At 38.3% G+C, this 22,892-nt stretch overlaps 2 protein-coding genes across 6 annotated transcripts in view; one reads left to right on the top strand and one right to left on the bottom strand.

Moving 5' to 3' along the window:
• Positions 1-6,257: 6,257 nt before the first annotated feature.
• Positions 6,258-11,929, top strand: GPR151 (G protein-coupled receptor 151). The gene has a single exon (XM_054547042.2). The coding sequence runs from the start codon at positions 6,872-6,874 to the stop codon at positions 8,135-8,137; it is 1,266 nt and encodes a 421-aa protein (XP_054403017.1). The 5' UTR covers positions 6,258-6,871; the 3' UTR covers positions 8,138-11,929.
• Positions 11,484-22,892, bottom strand: part of TCERG1 (transcription elongation regulator 1) — a 64,266-nt gene continuing 52,857 nt past the window's right edge. For 4 of the 5 annotated variants that reach the window (XM_024247137.2, XM_024247138.2, XM_024247139.3 and 1 more), the window contains 6 exons: positions 19,473-19,637; positions 19,006-19,188; positions 15,789-15,968; positions 15,038-15,121; positions 13,751-13,851; positions 11,484-12,553 (listed from right to left, as the gene is read on the bottom strand). In XM_024247137.2, coding sequence (XP_024102905.1) covers positions 12,352-12,553; positions 13,751-13,851; positions 15,038-15,121; positions 15,789-15,968; positions 19,006-19,188; positions 19,473-19,637 — 915 coding nt within the window. In that variant the 3' untranslated portion in view covers positions 11,484-12,351. Of the gene's footprint in view, positions 12,554-12,832; positions 12,927-13,750; positions 13,852-15,037; positions 15,122-15,788; positions 15,969-19,005; positions 19,189-19,472; positions 19,638-22,892 lie in introns of those variants that run through there. The other variant, XM_054547041.1, reaches the window with a different exon arrangement.

Here is a 22,892-nt window from a genome sequence, read left to right as displayed (position 1 = left end):
ACAAAAATCATAGCTGCAATTATTATTACAACAACTTATAAAAAAAAAAACTCTTGGGATGAAAACGGGGAGCTAAAAGAATGCAGTGCATCAAAATATCAACCACAGTTGTGTTTAGATATGACTATGAAGGATTTTTTCAAGAAAAGAAAGTTCTACCTAAGCTGACACAATACAGTCATCTCCTTATGTTCCTACCATCCTTTTGCTTTCTGAAGAGCCATCGCATCTATGTCCAAATTTTGTTCTCCATAAGTCTAAATGAGCAGTTATTAACATAGACCCCACCACCACCACCAAAAAAAAAAAAAAACACCTGGCAGAAAAAAGTGCAAGACAGGGTAGAGAGGAAGATGCATCCACCTGGCAGCTGAGATTCCTGGATACCAGCCTGTGCCTTGCTGACATGGGACAAGTCACGCACACATTCAGAGCATCTGTCTCCACGTGGAAAATAAAAGTTTGACCCAGATCATTCAAAAGGGCCTCTTTCTGATCTAACAGTCTCATTTCTTGGAAATAGGGTTCAGATCTCCCAATTCCCAGTACCTGGCTCTCACAAACCCAGTTCTGTGGGATTTAGAATATACAGGGTGACCATCAAGTCTGAAAACATAAGCAAATCAATAATAAATGGCTTATCAATTAAATAACATGATAAAATTATAATCTACATCTCCAGACTTGATGACCACTGTGTAACTAACGGCACAATTAATCTTCTTCCATCATCTTTCCTACAGCAGGACTTCAGGGCTACATAACCAACAGCAAAAGTGGGGGGGGTGTCTCTTGTAGGAGTAGCCACTCAGACCCCGCCACATCTATGCAGACACTTACCTTAGAGACGAAGATCACTTGGCTTGCACCTGTATTCTGGAACAACACTCCAGGACACCAGACACTAAATCCTGGACATGTCACTCAGGAAGTTCCCACAGCCAAAGATATTCCACAAAAACAAAATAACTGTAGTCCAAAAAGGAGCACAACCTGGGGACTAGAGAAAGGAAGCCTCAGCAAAGCAAAGCAGTCTGAAAAGAAAGCAACACTAACTGTATATTATGGCCTTTCCAACATTGCGTGTAGGAGTGAAACTGGTGCAGAACTGCAAAGCTGAGGGCTCACTCGTGCAGCGTCCACAGAAGGAGCTGAGGCACGCTCTTCAAACACTTCGGCCTGCTAGCCAACTGCAGCTGGTTGGCAAAGCCCAGCTGAATCCACTCTGTTTCACCAGGAGCTTCACCTGCAATGTTCAGAGCCTGAAAACTTACAGGTAGACAAAGAGGTTAACTCTCAAAGCCCTGAAATAAACAACGCTAACTCCTCTGATAAGCAATAGCTGTTTTCTGGTGCATCTAATACAGGGGTACTGAGTACACAACAATGATAAGCTTCAAAAGGCTCTGGCAGAGATGAGTAAGTAGATGCATGACTAAGGTCTCAGCTTAGATATCTTTTCTAACAGGGAGCCCTTGCCTGACCCTCCCACCAGACCCAGCTCCTGGTTTGAACCAGGCATCCCTCTTCCAGGCATCCACAGCAGCCAGTACTCTTCAATGACAATCTAGCTGTCATTGAAATGTCTTATTTGTTTATTCATGTCTCCCACTAGATTGTAGCTCCTCAAATAAAGGTTCCCTTTATGATCCTGGGCTCCCAGAGTCTAGCATCGTGCCTGGCACAGAGAAAATAGCTCAGTAAGCATTCACGTTAAGAAAGGAGGTACATGCACTTTATATTCTCAGTGTCAAAGGCTCAATAAATGCTTGTTGAACTAAACTATACTAATCTGAGAACTGCATTGCTTAAAGAACAGTAGTTCCCACTGCTTCTTTGGTGGGGCAGGATCATGGAAGAGATCACACAGGTAGTAAATGACAGAGTTGGGATGGAAACCCCTGGGAGAACAGCTCTGGGGTCAGACTTCCAGAGGTTTCCATCCCAACTCTGTCATCTACTACCTATGTGATCTACAGACCCACAGGCAAGATACTGCATTTCTTTATGCTTCCATGTCATCATCTGTAAATTGGGGTCGTCGTACCCATCTCCAGGAGTTGTCATGAAGGTCCAAGTGCCTGGAATGCTTAGCTCAGAAGATGGAGCTTATGACTCACTCAGTAAATGACTGCCATTGTTATTACCGCTTCTCTGGAAATAAGCTACAGGGTAAACTTTGCCCAGCCCCAGTAAGAGGTCACTCTTAGCCCTGTTTTGACCAGAAGCCACTTAAAAGTCTGGCCACAAACTTGCTTTTTCTGGGTTCTTTTGAAGATTAAGCTGACTGAGGTCCCCTGTAACTTACATATAAAGCAGAATTGTGTGTGTGTGTGTGTGTCTGTGTGTGTGTGTGTGTATGTGTATATATATATATATATATATGCCTACAGCTCAGATGTTCAGTTGTTTGATGCCTGCTTCTCAATGTCCAGAGCCGACCTCCTGGCAACATCACTATGAGTGGTGTGTGTGTCAGGAAAGGGACACAGCTGATGCATTTGGTGTTGGCAGCTGCTCTGTGGCTACAGCCTTAGCTTAAGTGTGGAATTAGAGAAGGCTTTTCTGAAAGACCATTTCAAGCCAGGGACACTAGGCATCAGAGGGACCCAGCAAATTTTGTGTCTCTACATTCTGAGTCTCCCTTTCTCCCTGCTCCCCTCGTACCCTTTCTCACCCAGCACTGTCCTTTCGCTTGGTCCCTCTGGACCACAGTCTCTTTCTTCATAAACTATTTTTTTAAATCAGTCAGAATAGGCTGCTGTGGCTCATGCCTGTAATCCCAGCACTTTGGGAGGCCGAGGTGGGCGGATTGCTTTTGGCCAGAGTTTGAGACCAGCCTGGTCAACATGATGAAACCCCATCTCTACTAAAAATACAAAAAAATTAGCCAGTCATGGTGGCGGGCACCTGTAGACCCAGCTACTCAACAGGCTGAGGTTGCAGTGAGCTGAGATCGTGCCACTGCACTCCAGCCTGGGCAACAGAGCCCTCAGAAAAAATAAAAATAAAAATAAATTAAGAAGTCTCAGAATAGAATATCCATTCTGCTGGAGGCTACTCAGCATTTCAAGAGCAGGGAAATCTGCTCTTTACCTTTTCTCCATCCCAAATAACTTCTTTCTTGAAAAGAGCTTTATTGAGGTATAATTTGCATACCATAAAATGCAATCATAGAACATTTTCATCACCCCAAACATATCCTCTGTGCCTATTTGCGGTCACTCCCTTTTCACACCTCGAGACCCAGGGAACCACTATTCTACTTCCTGTTTCTATAGATTTGCCTTTTCTGGACATTTCCTGTTAATGGAATCTTACCGTAGGTATTTTTTTTTTTTTTTTTGGTCTGGATGTTTTTATTTAGCATAGTGCTTTTTTTCATCCATATTGTTGAATTTATCATTCATTTTTATTGCTGAATAATGTTCCATGGCATGAAGGTAGCCACTTGTTTAACTATTGACCAGCTGATAAACATTTGGGTTGTTTCCAGCATTTTGTGGGGATGAGGTTGTTTCCAGTTTCCATCTCAAATAATTCTCAATTGTTTTTAATTGTTCTGCTCTATCCACCCCATCCATATCATTTTTCCCCAGAATCCCTTCTATCCAACAGGAGAGGTTCAGATACTAGGCACCTCCCCAAAACAAATAAAAATAAGAAAACCTGACAAATGTTCACCACATCTACAACTGAATTCTATATTTTAAGTGAATATGCTATAAACAAAGATTCAAGTAACTTCCACTTATAATGCAAATAAAGACTTCTTTTATGTTTGCTAATTACATTTATCATTTATATGGAAATAATTTTAAAATGAAGAAAATGTAGATACAAGCCACATATAACATCCATCAGATACTCAGACGTTGTACAAATGCTAATATTCAAAGTAAAATGTGAAACTTGGATAGTATGGTCTGAATCTTTATGTGCCCTCCAAAATCACATATTGAAATTTTCGGCCAGGCGCGGTGGCTCACGCCTGTGATCCCGGCACTTTGGGAGGCCGAGGCGGGCGGATCACGAGATCAGGAGATAGAGACCATCCTGGCTAACACGGTGAAACCCCGTCTCTACTAAAAGTACAAAAAAAAATTTAGCCAGGCGTGCTGGCGGATGCCTGTAGTCCCAGCTACTCGGGAGGCTGAGGCAGAAGAATGGCCTGAACCCGGGAGGCGGAGCTTGCAGTGAACCAAGAGTGCGCTACTGCACTCCAGCCTGGGCGACAAAATGAGACTGTGTCTCAATAAATAATTAATCGGTGAACTCAGATGAAGTATATAGGGCAATTCTTTGTGCTCTTCTTGCATTTTTTTCTATACATTTGCAATTATTTTTTGAGACAGAGTCTCTCTCTGTCACCCAGGCTGGAATGCAGTGGGACCATCTCGGCTCACTGCAACCTCAGCCTGCCAGGTTCAAGCGATTCTCCCGCCTCAGCCTCCCGAGTAGCTGAGACTACGGGCGTGTGCCACCACACCTAATTTTTGTATTTTTTAGTAGCGACGGCGTTTCACTATGTTGGCCAGGCTTGTCTTGAACTCCTGACCTCGGGTGATCCACCTGCCTTGGCCTCCCAAAGTGCTGGGATTACAGGTGTGAGCCACCGTGCCCAGCAGCAATTATTTTTAAATAAAAAGTTAAAATAAATTTCCCCCAAAAGAGTGGAGAAAGTTCATTCTCCTTCAGTCCAAAGACTTTATCTCTAGCTGGAGCACCAGGAGATGCTTCCCTGAGTCAGTACCAATAGACTTGGGAAGTACCACATGACAGTCTTTAGTTTCCCTCAATTGTCTACTAAGAATCAAATTTCCATGGTATTAAAGGTGGCTTGAACCCATTTAGCTTTTTATCTTATACAGCTTCAGGAGCCTTGAATATCATAATCTTGAATATATAAGCCACAGTGTGAAGTAGTATATTTGTTTCTTGGTTCTGAATGAATCTCTTCCACATACATCAAGTGAACTACCTTCCTTGTAGTCTACAATCTGTGAAACATTACTCTGCTCCCTCCCCCATTTTCTTCCCTGTAAGACGGTGCGGGCCTCTTCACACCCAAAAGTGATGCTTGTTGAGACTCAAGGATATTTCATCCTTAAGTAGTTACTGGGAGTTACTGTGCCTTGCTGGAATAAGGTGTTGCCCCAATTTACTGTTCTATAAGAACAACTACTTCCCAGAGGTAAAAGGAAGGAAAGCAAAAGGAAATAGAAATGGAAACAAAGAAACCCAGCACCACTGACCGCTATCCCAATAGCTATACTGATCAGTACTTATTTATTGAGTTCTAGGACACTGAAGAATTTTAAAACGTCAGACCCTTCTTTACTTGCGAAAAACTGGTGAAAGCACAGTACCAGAATCCAGAGATCTGAATGCAGCAGCATACTCTCCTGTGTATCATGCTTTAGCTTTTCTGACTAACCACACTCAATGTAGCATGTATCTTCATATCAATCCCACAAACCCCGTTCTCTGAACATTTTGAGCTCCTCTAATCCCCCCAGAGTATCCATTGCTTATTTTAAAATTTCAGGGCTAGTTCTACCAAATCATCTTATCTGAGAATTTTTTATTTCTAGAGACAGAGGATCACTCTGTCACTCAGGTTGGAGTGCAGCAACACAGTTATAGCTCACTGCAACCTCGAACTCCTGGGCTTAAGCAACCCTCCCACCTCAGCCTCTTAAGTAGCTAGGACTACAGGTGTACACCATCATGCTTGGCTTTTTTTTTTCTTTTTTTTTTTTTTTTGTTTGTTTGTTTGGTAGAGGTGGGGGCAGGGGTCTCACTTTGTTGCCCAGGCTGGTCTCGAACTTCTGGCCTTAAACAATCCTCCCGCCTCCACCTCCTCAAATTCTGGGATTACAGGCATGAGCCAGTGTGCCCAGCCCAAAATCTTTACCAACTTTAAAATATAATTTTAAAAAATCTCTTAAATGCCTTCCACATAGATATTGATTTTTCTTTCATTTCTCTTGTCTTCGTAAATCCTCTAGGAATGCTCTCTGAAAAGCAGCTTAATTCATCATGCAGTTGCCTTCATCACCATCACTTGTTGAAGTCTTATTAGTATGTAAAGCAGTTCTAATTTGGAGCTGTAAAATTACCTTTAAAAACTCAGAATAAACCGAGAGTCATCCATAATTAGATTTTTTTTTAATAGGACTTCTAACTTGTTTTCATTATCCAGCTGTGTTTGAACTCAGCCAGCTGTTGATGGGACTGAGGTGGTTGTAAGGGTTGGGGAAAAGAAGGAATCTCATCTCTGCAGAGTGGGTAGGGGAAGCTTTAGTTCTCAGTTTAAAACAGTGGTTCTCAAAGTGTGGTCTCCCAACCTGCAGCATCAGAGTCTCATGGGAACTTGTTAGAAATGATTTCTTGGGCCCTACTCCAGACCCACTGGATCAGACCATCAGGTGAAGTTCAAAGAACTTGGTTCAGATGTAGTGTTCACTAAATTACAGACAGCAGTCAAGATTTTAGGAACAGCTGGTTGAAAATATTTGCCTTGACTGGCTCTAGTGACCCCCCCAAGGAACACATGCCACTTACATGTATGTTCTCTTCATTCATCATTTATGGGTATATTTGTATTACTCCACAGGGCTGACGATTTGGTATTAGACTTGCTAATGAGCATCTGACAGTCGGTACAGTCACAAGTATATTGTATGCAGCAGAGAAGAGCTTAACAGCCAGCCTCCTTCCACATTCTGCTCTCAGGAAATAAGCAAGGGGAGGATCCAGGGTGTCATTTGACACTGACGACGGAGTACTTATTTCCTATGCAAAAGAGCCCAGGCAGAAAGACAAACCTAAATGAGAATCTAACTTCTGTAAGAAGCTGTGAAGAGTGATGCTGGCAGCTGCCTTTGCAGACTCTAACTCCAGCAGCATGAATGTGTCCTTTGCTCACCTCCACTTTGCCGGAGGGTACCTGCCCTCTGATTCCCAGGACTGGAGAACCATCATCCCAGCTCTCTTGGTGGCTGTCTGCCTGGTGGGCTTCGTGGGAAACCTGTGTGTGATTGGCATCCTCCTTCACAATGCTTGGAAAGGAAAGCCATCCATGATCCACTCCCTGATTCTGAATCTCAGCCTGGCTGATCTCTCCCTCCTGCTGTTTTCTGCACCTGTCCGAGCTACAGCGTACTCCAAAAGTGTTTGGGATCTAGGCTGGTTTGTCTGCAAGTCCTCTGACTGGTTTATCCACACATGCATGGCAGCCAAGAGCCTGACAATGGTTGTGGTGGCCAAAGTATGCTTCATGTATGCAAGTGACCCAGCCAAGCAAGTGAGTATCCACAACTACACCATCTGGTCAGTGCTGGTGGCCATCTGGACTGTGGCTAGCCTGTTACCCCTGCCGGAATGGTTCTTTAGCACCATCAGGCATCATGAAGGTGTGGAAATGTGCCTCGTGGATGTACCAGCTGTGGCTGAAGAGTTTATGTCGATGTTTGGTAAGCTCTACCCACTCCTGGCATTTGGCCTTCCATTATTTTTCGCCAGCTTTTATTTCTGGAGAGCTTATGACCAATGTAAAAAAAGAGGAACTAAGACTCAAAATCTTAGAAATCAGATACGCTCAAAGCAAGTCACAGTGATGCTGCTGAGCATCGCCATCACCTCTGCTCTCCTGTGGCTCCCTGAATGGGTAGCTTGGCTGTGGGTATGGCATCTGAAGGCTGCAGGCCCAGCCCCACCACAAGGTTTCATAGCCCTCTCTCAAGTCCTGATGTTTTCCATCTCTTCAGCAAATCCTCTCATTTTTCTTGTGATGTCGGAGGAGTTCAGGGAAGGCTTGAAAGGTGTATGGAAACGGATGATAACCAAAAAACCTCCAACTGTCTCAGAGTCCCAGGAAACACCAGCTGGCAACTCAGAGGGTCTTCCTGACAAGGTTCCATCTCCAGAATCCCCAGCATCCATACCAGAAAAAGAGAAACCCAGCTCTCCCTCCTCTGGCAAAGGGAAAACTGAGAAGGCAGAGATTCCCATCCTTCCTGATGTAGAGCAGTTTTGGCATGAGAGGGACACAGTCCCTTCTGTACAGGACAATGACCCTATCCCCTGGGAACATGAAGATCAAGAGACAGGGGAAGGTGTTAAACAGATTTAAGTTTCAAAGCAAAACAGTGATTATTGTATTTACTTGTACTGCTGCTTATCAATATTGCTGACTTTACAAACTATGATATAATTATTACCATTAGGAATTATAAAAATATTTCACAATTTACACTTTACAAATGTGCAATGTGGTAAGTAGAGAACCATGTTAGAATAATTTATGTTTCAGAATTAGAACCTGGCTTCCCAATTTAAGTGTTGTGTAAAGATGTTGCTGTCAAAGTGATTAGACAGCCCAGCTATTCTGTCATTTGTTCACAGTGGTTTTACTGGGTACCCCCTAGGACCAGCCAACCCTGTAGTGGACCGGCTAGAGCCTGGAGTAGAGGTTCTGTCAAAGCTGAGCCCCTTTACCTTCAGTTTCACCCGGGACCTGCTAGTCCTAATTTTACCTACTAAATTGTATTTCGCATAACCAAAGCTCAAAATCTACTTTCACTTGAGATTTTTAACACATTAATGATAAATTTCAATGTGTTCATTTACTTAATAAGTGTTAATTTACTTGATGAAAAGTCCATATCATAATGCTCCTGACTGAAGGTCAAAGAAAAAGAAACAGCACCTTATTCCAATTCTGGACTGATTTCAAGCCATGGCTGGTTCTGGCTAAGTTTAAATAAATTCAAACTTATACTAAAGCCTGCTTCAGCGAACCTTTTAAAGCTACCTGAATGAGTCTTCAGTTTCTAAGCCTGAGAATTTTAGCAGCTTTCCAATGACATTCAATAGTCTGATATGGGGGAAAAAAGTACTTAAAAAATGCCCTCTCTTCACTTCCAACATGTGGGAAAGTTATTTTTCTATAAGCAGAAATGTGTTCCTCCTAGTATCTCCTTTCTCCCAAGATAAACCATAGTTAATGATATAGGTATAGATTACTCCTCAAATATAAATAGAAGATGGAGATGGTGATCTTTCTTGTTAATGGTACTAAACTTACCCTTACTCAGAACATTGAACTTCAACCCTACTCAACTTTTAAAATACTACAGGATTTCTAAGTTATAAAAACAATCGAGTAACCTGAGAAAGAGATTAGTATCAAAAAGAGAAAATTCAACAAACGCAAGACAGAATTTGGTTAAGAATACAAAATAAAAAGCATAAGGACAATGCAGAAAGAAAAGCAGTAAAACTGTGTACCCAGACATATGGTAAAATCTGAGTAATAGGCAATAACCATTCATTTTATAGCAAGGTAAAACATACCCAATAAAACATGATTATGATATATTTCTGCCCCTTTTAAGTATAATGACATTCACCCATGATTCCTGATTACTTTGTTATGGAACTTGGATATTTTCACCGAAAGGTTCCCTCAGAATAGAAATGCCTTTAGGGCAAACCAAGCAATGGAGAATCTGAAATATAAAGGATACGTTATGGAAAAAAAAAGATTTTGTTTTTTATGTTGTCTATCGGTTTCCGGATTCTTTGCTTTTTCATAAGTGGTCATAGTTTGCTTTTTAACACAGGAGGTAGGGCTATATTCTTTTTACTTCCTTCATTACAAATTTTATTTGAAGCTCATGTATTCAAATAAAGTAAAATTTAACCCAAGAATCCAAAATATTGTTTTGTGATATGGTAGTTATAAAAAGGATTATCATTGTCTGTAATTATTTGAATTAATAATTTTTATGTTCATTATATGTAGTAAATTTAGGATGTAAGCTTCCAGGGTTTGACACTTTAAACTGGTAAAGAAATAAAAATAATTATGCTTTACTTCAGATAGTTTTGGAGATTTAAAGCTGTCTTTGTCTTGAATTATCATTCCAAAATCATCATTAGGAACAATGGAGCTTTATTGGGCTGTTTGACCTTAACACTGGAACAGGTCTCAGGGTGAACTGATTTTCCGAGTTTGCTAACAAGCACCAAATCAAGATGCAGACACCGGAACAGAGTAATTACAATGAACCTTTCATTAAGAACCTGATACACAAAGTTAAGTCCCGACTTGATCCCTTAAAAAATCTGCTTAGAGAAGTTTGATTTGTATCTTATCTGATCAAACCCAGATACCTTAAGACAAAAGCAGGAAATTAGAACAGATACCACCAAACTGTTTTCTTCTCACCTCTCTACTGTGAGAAACAATGTAGTAAGTGGGCAAATAATACTATGTGGAATTCAGAATAACAAAATAAGACATTCTGGAAACTTTACCCTTGTGAGACAGTCATATTTCTACACACTGCATAATAGTTGTGCTCCTTTTGGCAAGCACTTCAATTTCATTCCTCACAGTACTTAAAAATCACTCAGTGAACTTATAAAATGAACTTCAAAGAAAGAAAAAAAAGGAAACAAAAGAAGGCCAGGTGTGGTGGCTGACGCCTGTAATCCTAGCACTTTGGGTGGCCGAGGTGGGAGAATGGCTTGAGGCTAGGAGTTTGAGACCAGCCTGGGCAACAGAGTGAAACCATTTCTAAAAAAATTAAAAAAAAAAAAAAAAAAAAAGAGCCAGACATGGTAATGCATGCCTGCAGTCTCAGCTACTCAGAAGGATCACTGAAACCAGGAGCTCAAATTTACAGTGAGCTACGATGGCACCACTGCACTCCAGTCTAGGAGACAGAGTAAGATCCTTTGCATGAATAAAAAGAAAAAACATATCCTGTTTATCAACTTTACAGCTGAAGACCTTAGTCTGATCAATGCCAGGTTCCTACATACAGAGTTCACAAAATTTCCATGGCACTTAATAGATTTAAGCTAAGAACTATACAACATGGATGTGAATGTGTGTGTCTGTGATTGTATACACACAACATACAAATACAGATCTGTTGGTATTCCTTCCTTCTAGGATTTGTTACAATCATAGTGGGTATGAGATAATGGAAAATAAATTATTCTATTAACATATATATTTTCTTAAACATTTTATTTATGTGGCACTCTGAAACGAGCAACCTATGAAGGCATAAAATAAAAAGATTTTTTTTTAACTTGGGAGGTAAAGCTAGATATATCAATTAGGAACTGATTCATGGTGTGATGTACATGACATGTTGAAAGAATGCCAAAAAGGCGCAAACCATCATACATTAATACAAAGGACAAAAACAAAAAAAAACCCAGCATCTTCTTGCTATGAGGCAATAAGGCACTGCTAAGAGACTTGAGCACCAAAATGATTATCTACAAATTCCTTCCTTTTTATACTGCAAATACTGCATTATTATATTCAAACCTTTAAAAATAAGCAATACTTAAGATTTAGAGTCAACTTTGTGAGAAATTCTATTTGCTGCTTCTTTTAAAAACAGGTTAAAATAAGCTCTTAAAAATTAAGTAACAATAATCATATACAATACAGATATATAAAAAGGGTTGGTTTATTGTGGTTCAAATACATAAACTGAACATTCAAACATCTTAAAATTAAACTTTAGCAACAAAGTTTAACATTCAAACAGGAGTATAGTTTACAAGAAACACCCAGAAAGGTAATTTGTTGTCTAATCCAGAATATTGATATAGATCACTTAATGGTGAATAAAATATGTTTAACCAGTGGTTCTATTCTGGCCAACATGTTAGTTATGACCGTGGTTCCATACCTGAGAAGAAATTACTACATAAATCTTCTCTTAGGCTAAACAACAAGACTTGGTCTATAATTCAGAGGGGATAATCAAAGCACGTAAGTGAACAAATAAAACTAATCTGACCTTTAGAGACAAAGGTAAAAGTATTGTCCATTATAATAATTGTAGCCTCTGGAAGATAAGAATTCAATTTTCAGTGTTTTCTCTTTTACCCGCTTTAAAAAAAAAAAAAATCAAAACAAAACAAACCCCAACTCGGGTTTTCTTGGAGTCTGTGGTATTTGCATCTGGCAAGTTCAAGCCACAAATGCTCTTACTTCTTGCATGTATTAACACTGCTAGGAAGAACGTCACCAAGTCACTGACTTCCACACCTCATAAAAGGATGAATTTTAGCTTCAAGATTTTAAGATTTACTAGAGACAGCCTATATTTGAGTATGTATGTCAGTCATGCCACACAAAGAAAAGCATAAATATTTCCAAAGTGTTCTGTTCAGAAACTGTTCACAAATGCTTCTCCTTCTGTTTGTCAGATGGTTTTGCAATAGGTTGACTAATGCACATATATGTAAAAATCTGAAAATTGGCTCATGCAAGCATTTTGAATAGATACCCCTATGGAAGAGTATTTAGAATTATTTTGTTGATCGTCTCGTGGGCTCTGATGCTGTGGGAGGTGGGGGTGGACCCCGGCGATCCAGGTCATCAACATATGCCACAATCAGTTTACGCCTCTCCTCTGGCACACAGTCCAGTACTAGATACCGTTTGTCATTCTGTAAAATTTTTTCTACATCTTTCAGGTGCTGATCCGATTCTTGGATTAATTTTTTGGATCTGAAATAAGAAAAAGAAGTCCAAGAATTACTGACTGCTGTTCACAGGTCTTTCAGAAATGAGCTGGAAATGTCCATCTAGTTCCTAATTGTGTTTCCATTTTTTTTTTTTTTTTTTTTTTAAGAAAAATTTCACTGCAGTGGTCACCTTTGTAAGTCGCCTCAGCAAAGACTCCAAGGAGTGAAAGGGCCTCAGAAGCTGAATTACCCTCCCACCCCTAGTGGTGGTCCCTCCAGATCAGGGCTGAGGGTGGGTGGGTAAATCTTGCCCGTGCTGTACCTGTTCTGTGGATGAACAGAGGACTTCAGTCTGCGGGGCTGCCAATCCCAGCATCTTTCACAAGCTTTCACTTTCACATCTTTCACTAAATTAACTATAAAAATGTAGAAAGAAGTCTTACTTCACATCTAATTTAAAAGCCCAAGCTGATGCAAAACATTAAGGATCCTGACCAAAAAATCCAAATGACAAAATATCTAAAAACCACACCCTCAGCACTATCTAGCCTCCCGTGCACATACCCTTTATTAAGATGTTTCAAATTTCTCTCTTAAAGAAGAAAAGCTGGAGCATGAAACAAAAATGGTTTCCTGCATACTGACTGGTAAGCAATGCAAAATTGTTTTCCTGATGATAAATTGTTAGGGGTGAAGAACTGTTGGGTTTGCTACAGAGAAATCTTGTTTAAAGGCTCTGATTTCATAATTTACAATTTTTATTTAAATGTACCCAGCAAAATGCTTTCCTCTGAGGGAAAAAAATGTTTATGCTGAGCTTAAATAGATGATTTCATGCTTTAGAATGATCTAACCACACTGAATAGTCTTCAGAGGAGGCAAAGATAACTGATAGTGAAAGATTATTTTAAAAGTCTCTTCATGAAATACAATTCTTATATAGTTGAGGGTATTCCTAAAAAAAGCAGTGAAGTAAAAAAAAAAAAAAAAGGTATGTATTAAAAACTGGATGGGTGGGTAACACAAAATAAGAATTGACATCTGGGCCCTTTCTTTAAAAAAAAAAAAAAAAAGTATGGTAGATATGGGCTGTATTTGACTTTGGACAGAAGTTGGTATCTTCTTATCCCTAAAAATTAATAATGTCAACATGTGTGTGAATGCAAAGAATGCTCTGACCATTAGAGTAAAGACTAGTAAAGAGAATGACTGCCAATATGAAACACTTCATTGCACACACCTATATGTTATAAATTTGGTCTCTTTCAAAAGCGTCCTGAAGTCAGCTTTGGCTGTGATATATTTGTCTCTGATATATTCTTCAAATTCTCTTTGTTTTTTCTGTTAATAAAAAAAAAAAAAAGTTAAGATTATGGAAATAAAACCCACTAATTCCAAAATAAATATCAATTATTTATTAAACAGTAATGTGTAAGTCACATAATAAAATTAAAAATTCAAAAGAAAAAGGCAACAGGGTACATTTTGTTCATATATAAAATTCATTAAATCACATAATCGGCAAGGCTCATTTTTGCAGCAAATAGAAAGAATGAGGAATCATAAATTAGTAGTGGCTAAAACTTGAGAACTTGCTATGGGCTACACTGCTGAGCATTTTATGAGGATCATCTACTTCAATCTTCACAACAACCTCTTGAGGTGGACACTTAAAAATAAGGATATTAAGGATTAAGTGTTCACTTCCTGCACACTGTATTTTTAACTTCAAGAACAAAAACAGTAATTTGTGGATACAGCAACTGTAGGTTAACACTCAATACTTAACTTACACAGTAATGAGCATTTAGCTTTCTGGCAAGCCAAAAGTAATAAGATGAATAAACTCTTTGGACTTAAAAAAGACTTTATTATCAATTCTAAACAGTCAGAAAAGTTAGAAACTAAGACTGGGTCTACCCCTTTTTCCCAGTCATGCATATTTTATGGTCCAAACATCTACAATCCAATAGACTTTGAGGGGGAAGAATATTAGATTTATGAGTTTTTATAAAGGATGCCCAGACCTAGAGAAACCAACCAGGAAAGGGGAATGATGTAAAAGAAAACAAATAAAAGGCCTAGGGATAAAATGGACTGTAGTAAACAACACTTTTCTTGACATCATTCACTGTTTCAGACCTTGAAGCATATGAGAACTAGCGATCTCATTACAGGGTTCTGTTAGGCTTAAGAGTCAAGTGCTTTGATAGTTTGGTACCAATTGCCAGCCTAAATATGTCTGTCTAGTGGTACCTGACTAAAATAAAACTGCAGCTTCATTAAATCTCTAAGATCCTAAAATACAAGCTTCACCCAAGTACTAAAATTTTAAACTTTCTATTGTGCTCTCTTGCTAATTTATCATGCAAGAAACAATACATAAACTTAAAATTCAGATTTACTTCTCATACACTTAAAAGTAATTCACTTAATCAACTTCATTTTGGTTAAGATAGTAGTGCTGTTAGGCCCCGATTTAAGTATTTATAGATTGACAGTAAATCTCGACACAAAATCCTCTTACCCTGTCACTGGAGGAGAACTTAATACACCGAGGATCTTCCTTAATGATTTTTTTTACTTCTTTCCACGTGGATGTTAAGGTAATCTTTGAAAAGACATGTGAATAAAAAACATAAATACAACTCACTTTTACTTAGGGAGTCAAACTGCAGCACATAGGTACATAATATTACACACTGACCTGCGATCTCTTGTAATGCCCAAGCGTAACTGGACTAGTTAGGGACAGGGAAGCAGCGTTAATGCAATTTCGTTTTGTTGGCTTGCCACAAGAGTTATTTTCATGGCCATACTTTCAAGGTGGCCTAAGACAATCATCTGCAAACCCTGTATTTACATGGGCAAACATCATAACTTCTGAAGAAACCATCACCAAAAAGAGAGCAGATAAAAAGGAACAAAACCTGGATAACAAAGCGTACAAACTGCCGAACAAGAGGCCATAGTACCAAATTGAAAATGGATCAAAAGAAGAAATTTGCTAAATCTATTATTAGGAGGGATCACTGACCACATGGCTAAGGACATTTTGAACTACTATAGAGCAGTTATGAATGTGAAAACTGCAAAGAATAGGCATTTCTAAATAATTAGGAATACCATAATTTTTTAAAATCAGAGAATTGTCATAAGATGCATTCCAGTAATGAATCTAAAGACCATGACACTAAAAATCACGTCAATGCTTTGCTTTAAGAAATTACTAGCAAAGATTCATCCAGATTAAAATGAGAAAAATAAGAGATTCTTACTGCAGAAGTTTCATCCAGAAGTTGCCTAAAGTGCTCTCTCTTTTTTTTGGTAAGTGCTTCAATGTGTTCATTAAAAAGCTTCTCTTTCTCCTCTCTTTCCAATAAGGATCCAGATTCCCAGCGGTGATCTTTTCGGAGGGTCCTACGAGTATCAGACCATGACACATCTGAAGAACGTACCTGAAGAGAAAAAATTATATATATATCACCGAAGAGACTTATCTAAATGTCTATTTGCACTTCCATGTCCACTGCAGCATTATTCACAATAGCCAAGATATGGAATCAACCTAAGTGTCTATCAACAGATAAATGGATAAAGAAAATGTAATAAATATACACAATGGAGTACCAGTCAGCCTTTAAAAAAGAGGAAAATTCTATTCATTTATGGCATGGATAAACCTAGAGGACAATATAAGTGAAATAAGTCAAGCACAGAAACACAAATACTGCATAGTCTCACATTTGTGGAATCCAAAAAAGTTGAACTCATAGAAATAGCAGATGGTCACCAAAGTCTAGGGGGTAGGAGACAGGACAAGTGAGAGAATGAGGAGTTACTTGTCAAAGATAATGAAGTTTCAGAGACAGCAGGAATAAGTTTTGAGATCTACTGCACACCAGGGTTAACTAAAGTCAATAATGTATTCTATATTCAAAATAACTGAGAGTAAATTCCAAATGTCTCACCACAAAAAATTACAAGCAAACAAAGTGATGAATATGTTAAACAGCTTTGGTTTAATCATTCCATATTATCCACTTATATCAAAACAGCAAACTATACCCCATAAGTATATACAATTATGACTTCTCAAAACAATTTTTAAGAAGAAGACAGTATAATAGAAGGCATAACAGGTCTGGCTGGCTCACCAACCAGCAAAAAGATATGCTTCATTGGTGGAAATGGCACTATAAGTTAAGCCACACTACTGCCAATGTGAAGAAACATAGACTAAAATGACAGAAAGGTAAGAAAAGGAAAATACAAAAACATTTATTTAACCAACACTTATCAAACATCTAAATACAAGTCAGATAAATACCGTGCTTTGTAATAAGATTACAAAATAAGTAAGACGCTATCCCTTCCTTCAAATAGCTCACTTAAAAAAGAGGAAAAAAAAAAGGATAAAAAGGCCAGGTGCGGTGGCTCCTGCCTGCAATCCCAGCCCTTTGGGAGGTGGGTGGATCACCTGAGGTCAGGAGTTTGAGACCAGACTGACCAACATGGTGAAACCCCATTTCTACTAAAAATACAAAAATGAGCTGGGTGTGGTGGTGCATGCCTGTAGTCCCAGCTACTCAGGAGACTGAGGCAGGAGAATCACTTGAACCCAGGAGGCAGAGGTTGCAGTGAGCCAAGATCATGCCACTGCACTCCAGCTGGGTGACAGAGTAAGACTCCATCTCAAAAAAATAAAAAATAAAAAAACAAAAAGGATAAACATGTAAGCAAATAACTGCAAATACAGGTAATAAGTGCTGCAGAGTCAGTCGTATGCTGAGCACAAGGTTGGTCTAAGGACAGTGAGATCGAATCTGCCTAGATAGGTCAGAAGTAGCCTCACAGAAGAGATACTTGAGAGTACCCATGAAGAACGAGAAAGTCTGTCACTGCAACAGGAACACTTCCAAATCATTTCAGGTAGAGGGACTGCCGTGAGCAATGGAAGGATGGTATGGTTCATTAAGCATGTTCAGCAAGGCTACAGTTGAAGGAGCAAATGAAGAAAGCAAAGGTGTTAAGGAAATATGAAGGTGGGAGGTAAGAAATGAACGATCTTTTACATTATGCTAAGGAGGCTAAATGTGACCTGTAGGAAACTGCTGGGAGTAAAGAGAACCTTCATCCCCCTGCAAGTAACCAGGAGAGTGACAAAATTAGATTCGCTTTTTATGAAGATTTCCGTGACTGCAATAGAACAGATAAATTTGAGGGAATGTTAGAGGTAGGGAGAGAAATTAGGAAACTACTATAATTTTCCAGGGTGTAGGACAAGGTTGTCCAAACCGTGGCCCCCAGGCCACATGCAGCTCAGGATGGCTCTGAATGTACCCCAACACAAATTCATAAACTTTCTTAAAACATTATGAGATGTTTTTGTCTTTTTTTTTTTTTTTTTTTTTAGATCATTGGCTATCATTAGTGTTAATGTACATTTTTCTTTTTGAGATGGAGTCTCACTCTGTCGCCAGGCTGGAGTGCAGTGGCGCGATCCCAGCTCACTGCAGCCTCCGCCTCCCAGGTTCAAGTGATGCTCCTGCCTCAGCCTCCCAAGTAGCTAGGACTACAGGCACGTGCCACCACACCCGGCTAATTTTGTATTTTTATTAGAGACGGGGTTTCGCCATGTTGGCCAGCCTAGTCTTGAACTCCTGACCCCAAACGATCTGCCCGCCTTGGCCTCCCAAAGTGCTGGGATTACAGGCGTGAGCCACCGTGCCCAGCCATGTTAGTGAACTTTATGTGTGGCCCAAGACAATTCTTCTTCCAATGTGGCCCAGGGAAGCCAAAAGATTGGATACTCCTAGGTAGAGTAAGAAACAGATGCAAGGGAAGAAATCAGAAGTGACAAGAGTAACAAGCTCCACTGAAAAAGAGAAAAGAAATAGCATAGGAGAGATGTGACAAAGAGAAGCCACCCCCAACTCCAAAAAATATTAGCAAGTAGGACAGTAGTCTAGGGGCATTCACTGCAGGGACAAAAAATCCTACATACCTCAACAACCCTGAGGGGTAAGGGAGAAAGATTTTCAACAAAGTATCAGGGTATCTCCTGTGGTCAGTTACACCTCCAGTCCTACAATCTCATACCATCTACAAGTATAACTGATCAACACAATGATGGCCCTAAATCATCAACAAGAAGGTTAAATTGTGTTCAGCACATTTTGTTTATCACTATGGCAGGTAAATGTGTAACAGTTTACAATGACTTTCATCAAGCACAATAAATAATAAAGTTGTGAGACTAAATGATTATGACTTTCCATATATGCAAAATGCCTAACTTCTGAATTTGTTAAATAACTAGGGTTTTTTCCTATACTAACAGTACTTATACCAAGTATTCAATTTTTAAATGCTTTCTAATTTAGCAAATTATGTCCCTCAGAATTAAAGAACATTAAAATATTCATAACAGTAATATAATAAATTTCCAATATCCAGTACTTTAGAGAAAAAAAGTAAAAGATTAACGTATACCATGTCAGACAGAAGAGCTTTGAAATTCTGGATAGCTTCTTCTCGTTTGTGCTGCTCTCTCTCTCGATCTATTTCTTTTGTTTGTTCTGAACGGGCCTTTTGAACCTCCCTTTCTCGTTCTCGAAGGCTTGCCTCAATGCGGGCTTGCCTTTCAAGCTCCTTTTCTTTTTCTGAGTCTAAATTCTGTAAAAGTAAAAATTACATTATCCTTCTTACCAACTCCAACAAAATATGTTTTTACAGAATAACTAGCTTGCCAAATAAAAAATTCCAAATCTAGTTTTTGCCCAGAATATACCTAAACACTGTGTACCTCTCATCTCCAAATCAACTAGACTCTTATGTTAAGAATACTAACAAGAAAAAATCCAAACCCCCAATAGAAAAATCCCCAACAATAACATATACCCTTAAACACAAGAATCGTATTATTCAATGAAAGCAATACAAGTAAATACAACAGTTACCTTGGCTATTTTTTCAATGTACTGTTTGAAAAGGTCTTCTCTCATTGATGAACTATCTACTGCTTTGTAACGTGGATCACTTTCTACTTTGTCTTTTACTTTGCTCCATCGAGACTGACTGTCCAAGTGATGATTAGATAATAGTTCAAAGAAATCCGATTTAATCTGTATTTTAAAACAGGTAGTGGGATGGAAGGGAAAATAATGTACCATGAGAAATTCATCATATCTTAAATATTTACAACTAGAAAAAAAGTTCACTTACCTTAAATATGAGAATAATAACTTTTAAAATATAGGCATTTAGAGTAGAATTATAGTAAAAGAAAAGATCAGAAGTGTTCTTTTACTAGAAATGTAAACATCAACAAGCATATAGGCTTTCATCTAAAATTTGCCAAATTCAAGATAAATAATATTTTATAAAGAAATTATTCAAATATAGAAAAAGGCTTTTTCAGATTGTTGATAATTTTAGACCTCAGAACTGCCATGTATTCACAGGGAACATAAATTTACATCGAGCTGCATTTATTTTTAGCTAAGAGTCAGGCTTATGAGCTGACAATACTTTAATATCAACATGGTAAAAATGATTTATTTAAAAAACTAGATGGATAAAAATTTTGGCCATTGAAATTAATAGGACATTTAAAAATCACTGCAAGTCATTACGTACTTATACTGTCAAACGTCTAAAATCAAAATAGGGTAAAAATTCAGATTTTGGTGAAAAAAGGCAGCTGTACACCTTGATATGTGAGAAAGTTACAGAATTTCTATGTTCACAATTAATCATTACTAAAAAATTACATTCAGATCTTCTACACTTTTTAGCATTAAACATGTATGTAATGTTTATACCATTATAAACTCAGAATGTTAAGTGTGTATCCCGTATTATACTCAACAACTGAAATACCAAGTTAAAAACATTATACCAAAGGTATTAAACATTAATCCTTCAGTATCAACATATACAACTACTTAAAACCCCTCTCCAAAACTGTATTTCTTATTTATTTAAATAGGTGAGGAAAGGAGTAAATGAGATAATTATTTTTATGTATGTCTGAGGGCCTAATTGATTTAAAATTTAATCCGATGTATATTACTTTGTACTCCTACCACAGAAGATACCCAAGGTAACCAAGGTCATTTCAACAAAGGATTCTGACCATATTAAGAACCCCTCCCTTCCAGTAGGAATTGAATATGGTACCTTCCCACCTGATCAGGGGAATCAGGATTTAAAATGTGTGTGCACAAAAATACACGAATCATTCCTTCTGCCTAGTCTAACACTATCATTTCCCCTTACAACTTCATTTCTCCTACTGGAGGATTAAAAGTGAGATTGAGGCCAGGGACAGTGGCTCATGCCTGTAATCTCAGCAGTTTGGGAGGCTGAGGTGGGTGGATCACCTGAGGTCACGAGTTCGAGACCAGCCTGACCAACATGGTGAAACCCCGTCTCTACTAAAAATACAAAAAGTTAGCTGAGTGTGGTGGCAGGTGCCTGTAATCCCAGCTACTTGGGAGGCTGAAGAAGGAGAATCGCCTGAACCCAGGAGGCAGAGGTTGCAGTGAACTGAGACTGCACCATTGCACTCCAGCCTGGGCAACAAGCAAAACTCCATCTCAAAAAAAAAAAAAAAAAAAAAAGTGAGGTTGATGTCCTTTCTGGAAAATACTTTTTAAGGTTATAAGAAACAGAATATCTGCATCAGAAATTTTTCTAAAGACAAGAGCGAATTGGCTGTGGACTTCTCCACTACTAAACTTGGCCTTTCACTTCGAACTAATAAGAAACACTCATAAACCCATTTCCAGACAGTGATTAAGAAACCACCTGATGTAGTGACGTAACTTAAATTTTTCTGTTCATCTTGTCTACTTTGTATCTGACATGATGAACACCAAATTCCTACATGCATTTGACAACTGGAAGGCAAAATTTACAAAATTTATGTTAAATAAAACATGCAAGTTATATCAAATAGGAATCTTTCTAAGCCACAGGAATTTGTATTAGCTTAAAACAATTTTCATATATTAGACACGAAACCTATAAAGTAAGGATTATCATATAGGTTTTTAAATGTGTGATGTATAAACAAGTGAACTTTAAATAAAATTAAACTTTAACTTCCTTTCATTGTGGATATTACCATGACAGGTTATAAATGGCTTACTAAGGCTATCAGTAAGAGAAAAATTGCCTGACAGCTGCATAAATGTCAAAAAATGTCATTTACCATTAGCTGCAATTCAAGGCCTTATTATTCTCCCCATTCCTTACTATAACAAAAATAATTTATTCACAGGAAATTTAAAAGAGAGGGAAGAGAAAAATATGTCAATTTTGTAACAGTGTATTAACTCCAATTACGTACAACCTCAAATGTGCTATTTCAAAAGGTAAAGTATTTGAACCACTATTTTATAAAAATTGGTTATAATAATATATTACAATAAAATAGCTTAAGAATAGCTACTTTGGCAAACAAAATAAGTAGACTTTTTTTTTTTTTTTTTTGGGAGAGAATCCTGTCTGTTGTCCAGGCTGGAGTGCAGTGGAACCATCAAAACTCACTGCAGCCTTGACCGTTTGGGCTCAAGCGATCCTCCCACTTCAGATTCCAGAGTAACTGGAACTAAAGAAGCGCATCACTACAACCAGCTATTTTTTTGTTTCGTTGTAGAGATGGGGGTCTTGCTATATTGCCTAGGCTGGTCTCGAGCAATCCTCCTGCCTCAGCCTCCCAAAGTGCTGGGATTACAGGCATGAGCCACCGCACCTGGCCAATAAGTAGACTTTTACAGGCACTTTTTAATAAAATGGAAAACTAGTGGTAAAAACTACATGAAAATGATGCTCTTACTGTGAGAATGACTTTACCGTGAAAATGCTACTTAAGAAAAACAATAATTTCACCAGAAGTCAATGTTCTTCAAAGGTTTTCAAAATTAGTTTTAAAATTAGTTTTAAACCTTTAGTGTTCAGCTATTGATTCAACTACCACAATGCTACAAAGACCAGCTGGAGAATTACAAGAACAAGGAAATAAACTCTAGTACCATGCTACCGGTACTGCTCTTGCTATCTAATTACACAGTTACAATGTGATTTTTTTTTTTTAAGTATACACAATATACTTAAGAACAGTATAAACAATACAGTGGAAGTCATGAAAGAAAAATGATAAAGCCGCTTAACCAAATGTGCTCAAAATGTGAATATAAAATCCACTATATTTAAACCCTTACTTTAAAGATTTCTGCTTTGATGGCCTAGTTAGTCATTGATTTTGCATTCTTCAAATTGGCTGAGAAAGCTTCACTTTAGCAATTTCCTGCCTTTTTTTTTTTTAATCTAGTAATGGTATAAAGCCAACCCTGTAATTTAAAGAATTAAGA

Source organism: Pongo abelii, chromosome 4 (assembly GCF_028885655.2).
Source record: "Pongo abelii isolate AG06213 chromosome 4, NHGRI_mPonAbe1-v2.0_pri, whole genome shotgun sequence".
Lineage (NCBI taxonomy): Eukaryota > Metazoa > Chordata > Mammalia > Primates > Hominidae > Pongo > Pongo abelii.
The sequence above is the reverse complement of the archived record's forward strand: the minus strand, read 5'-3'. Positions and strand labels throughout refer to the sequence as shown.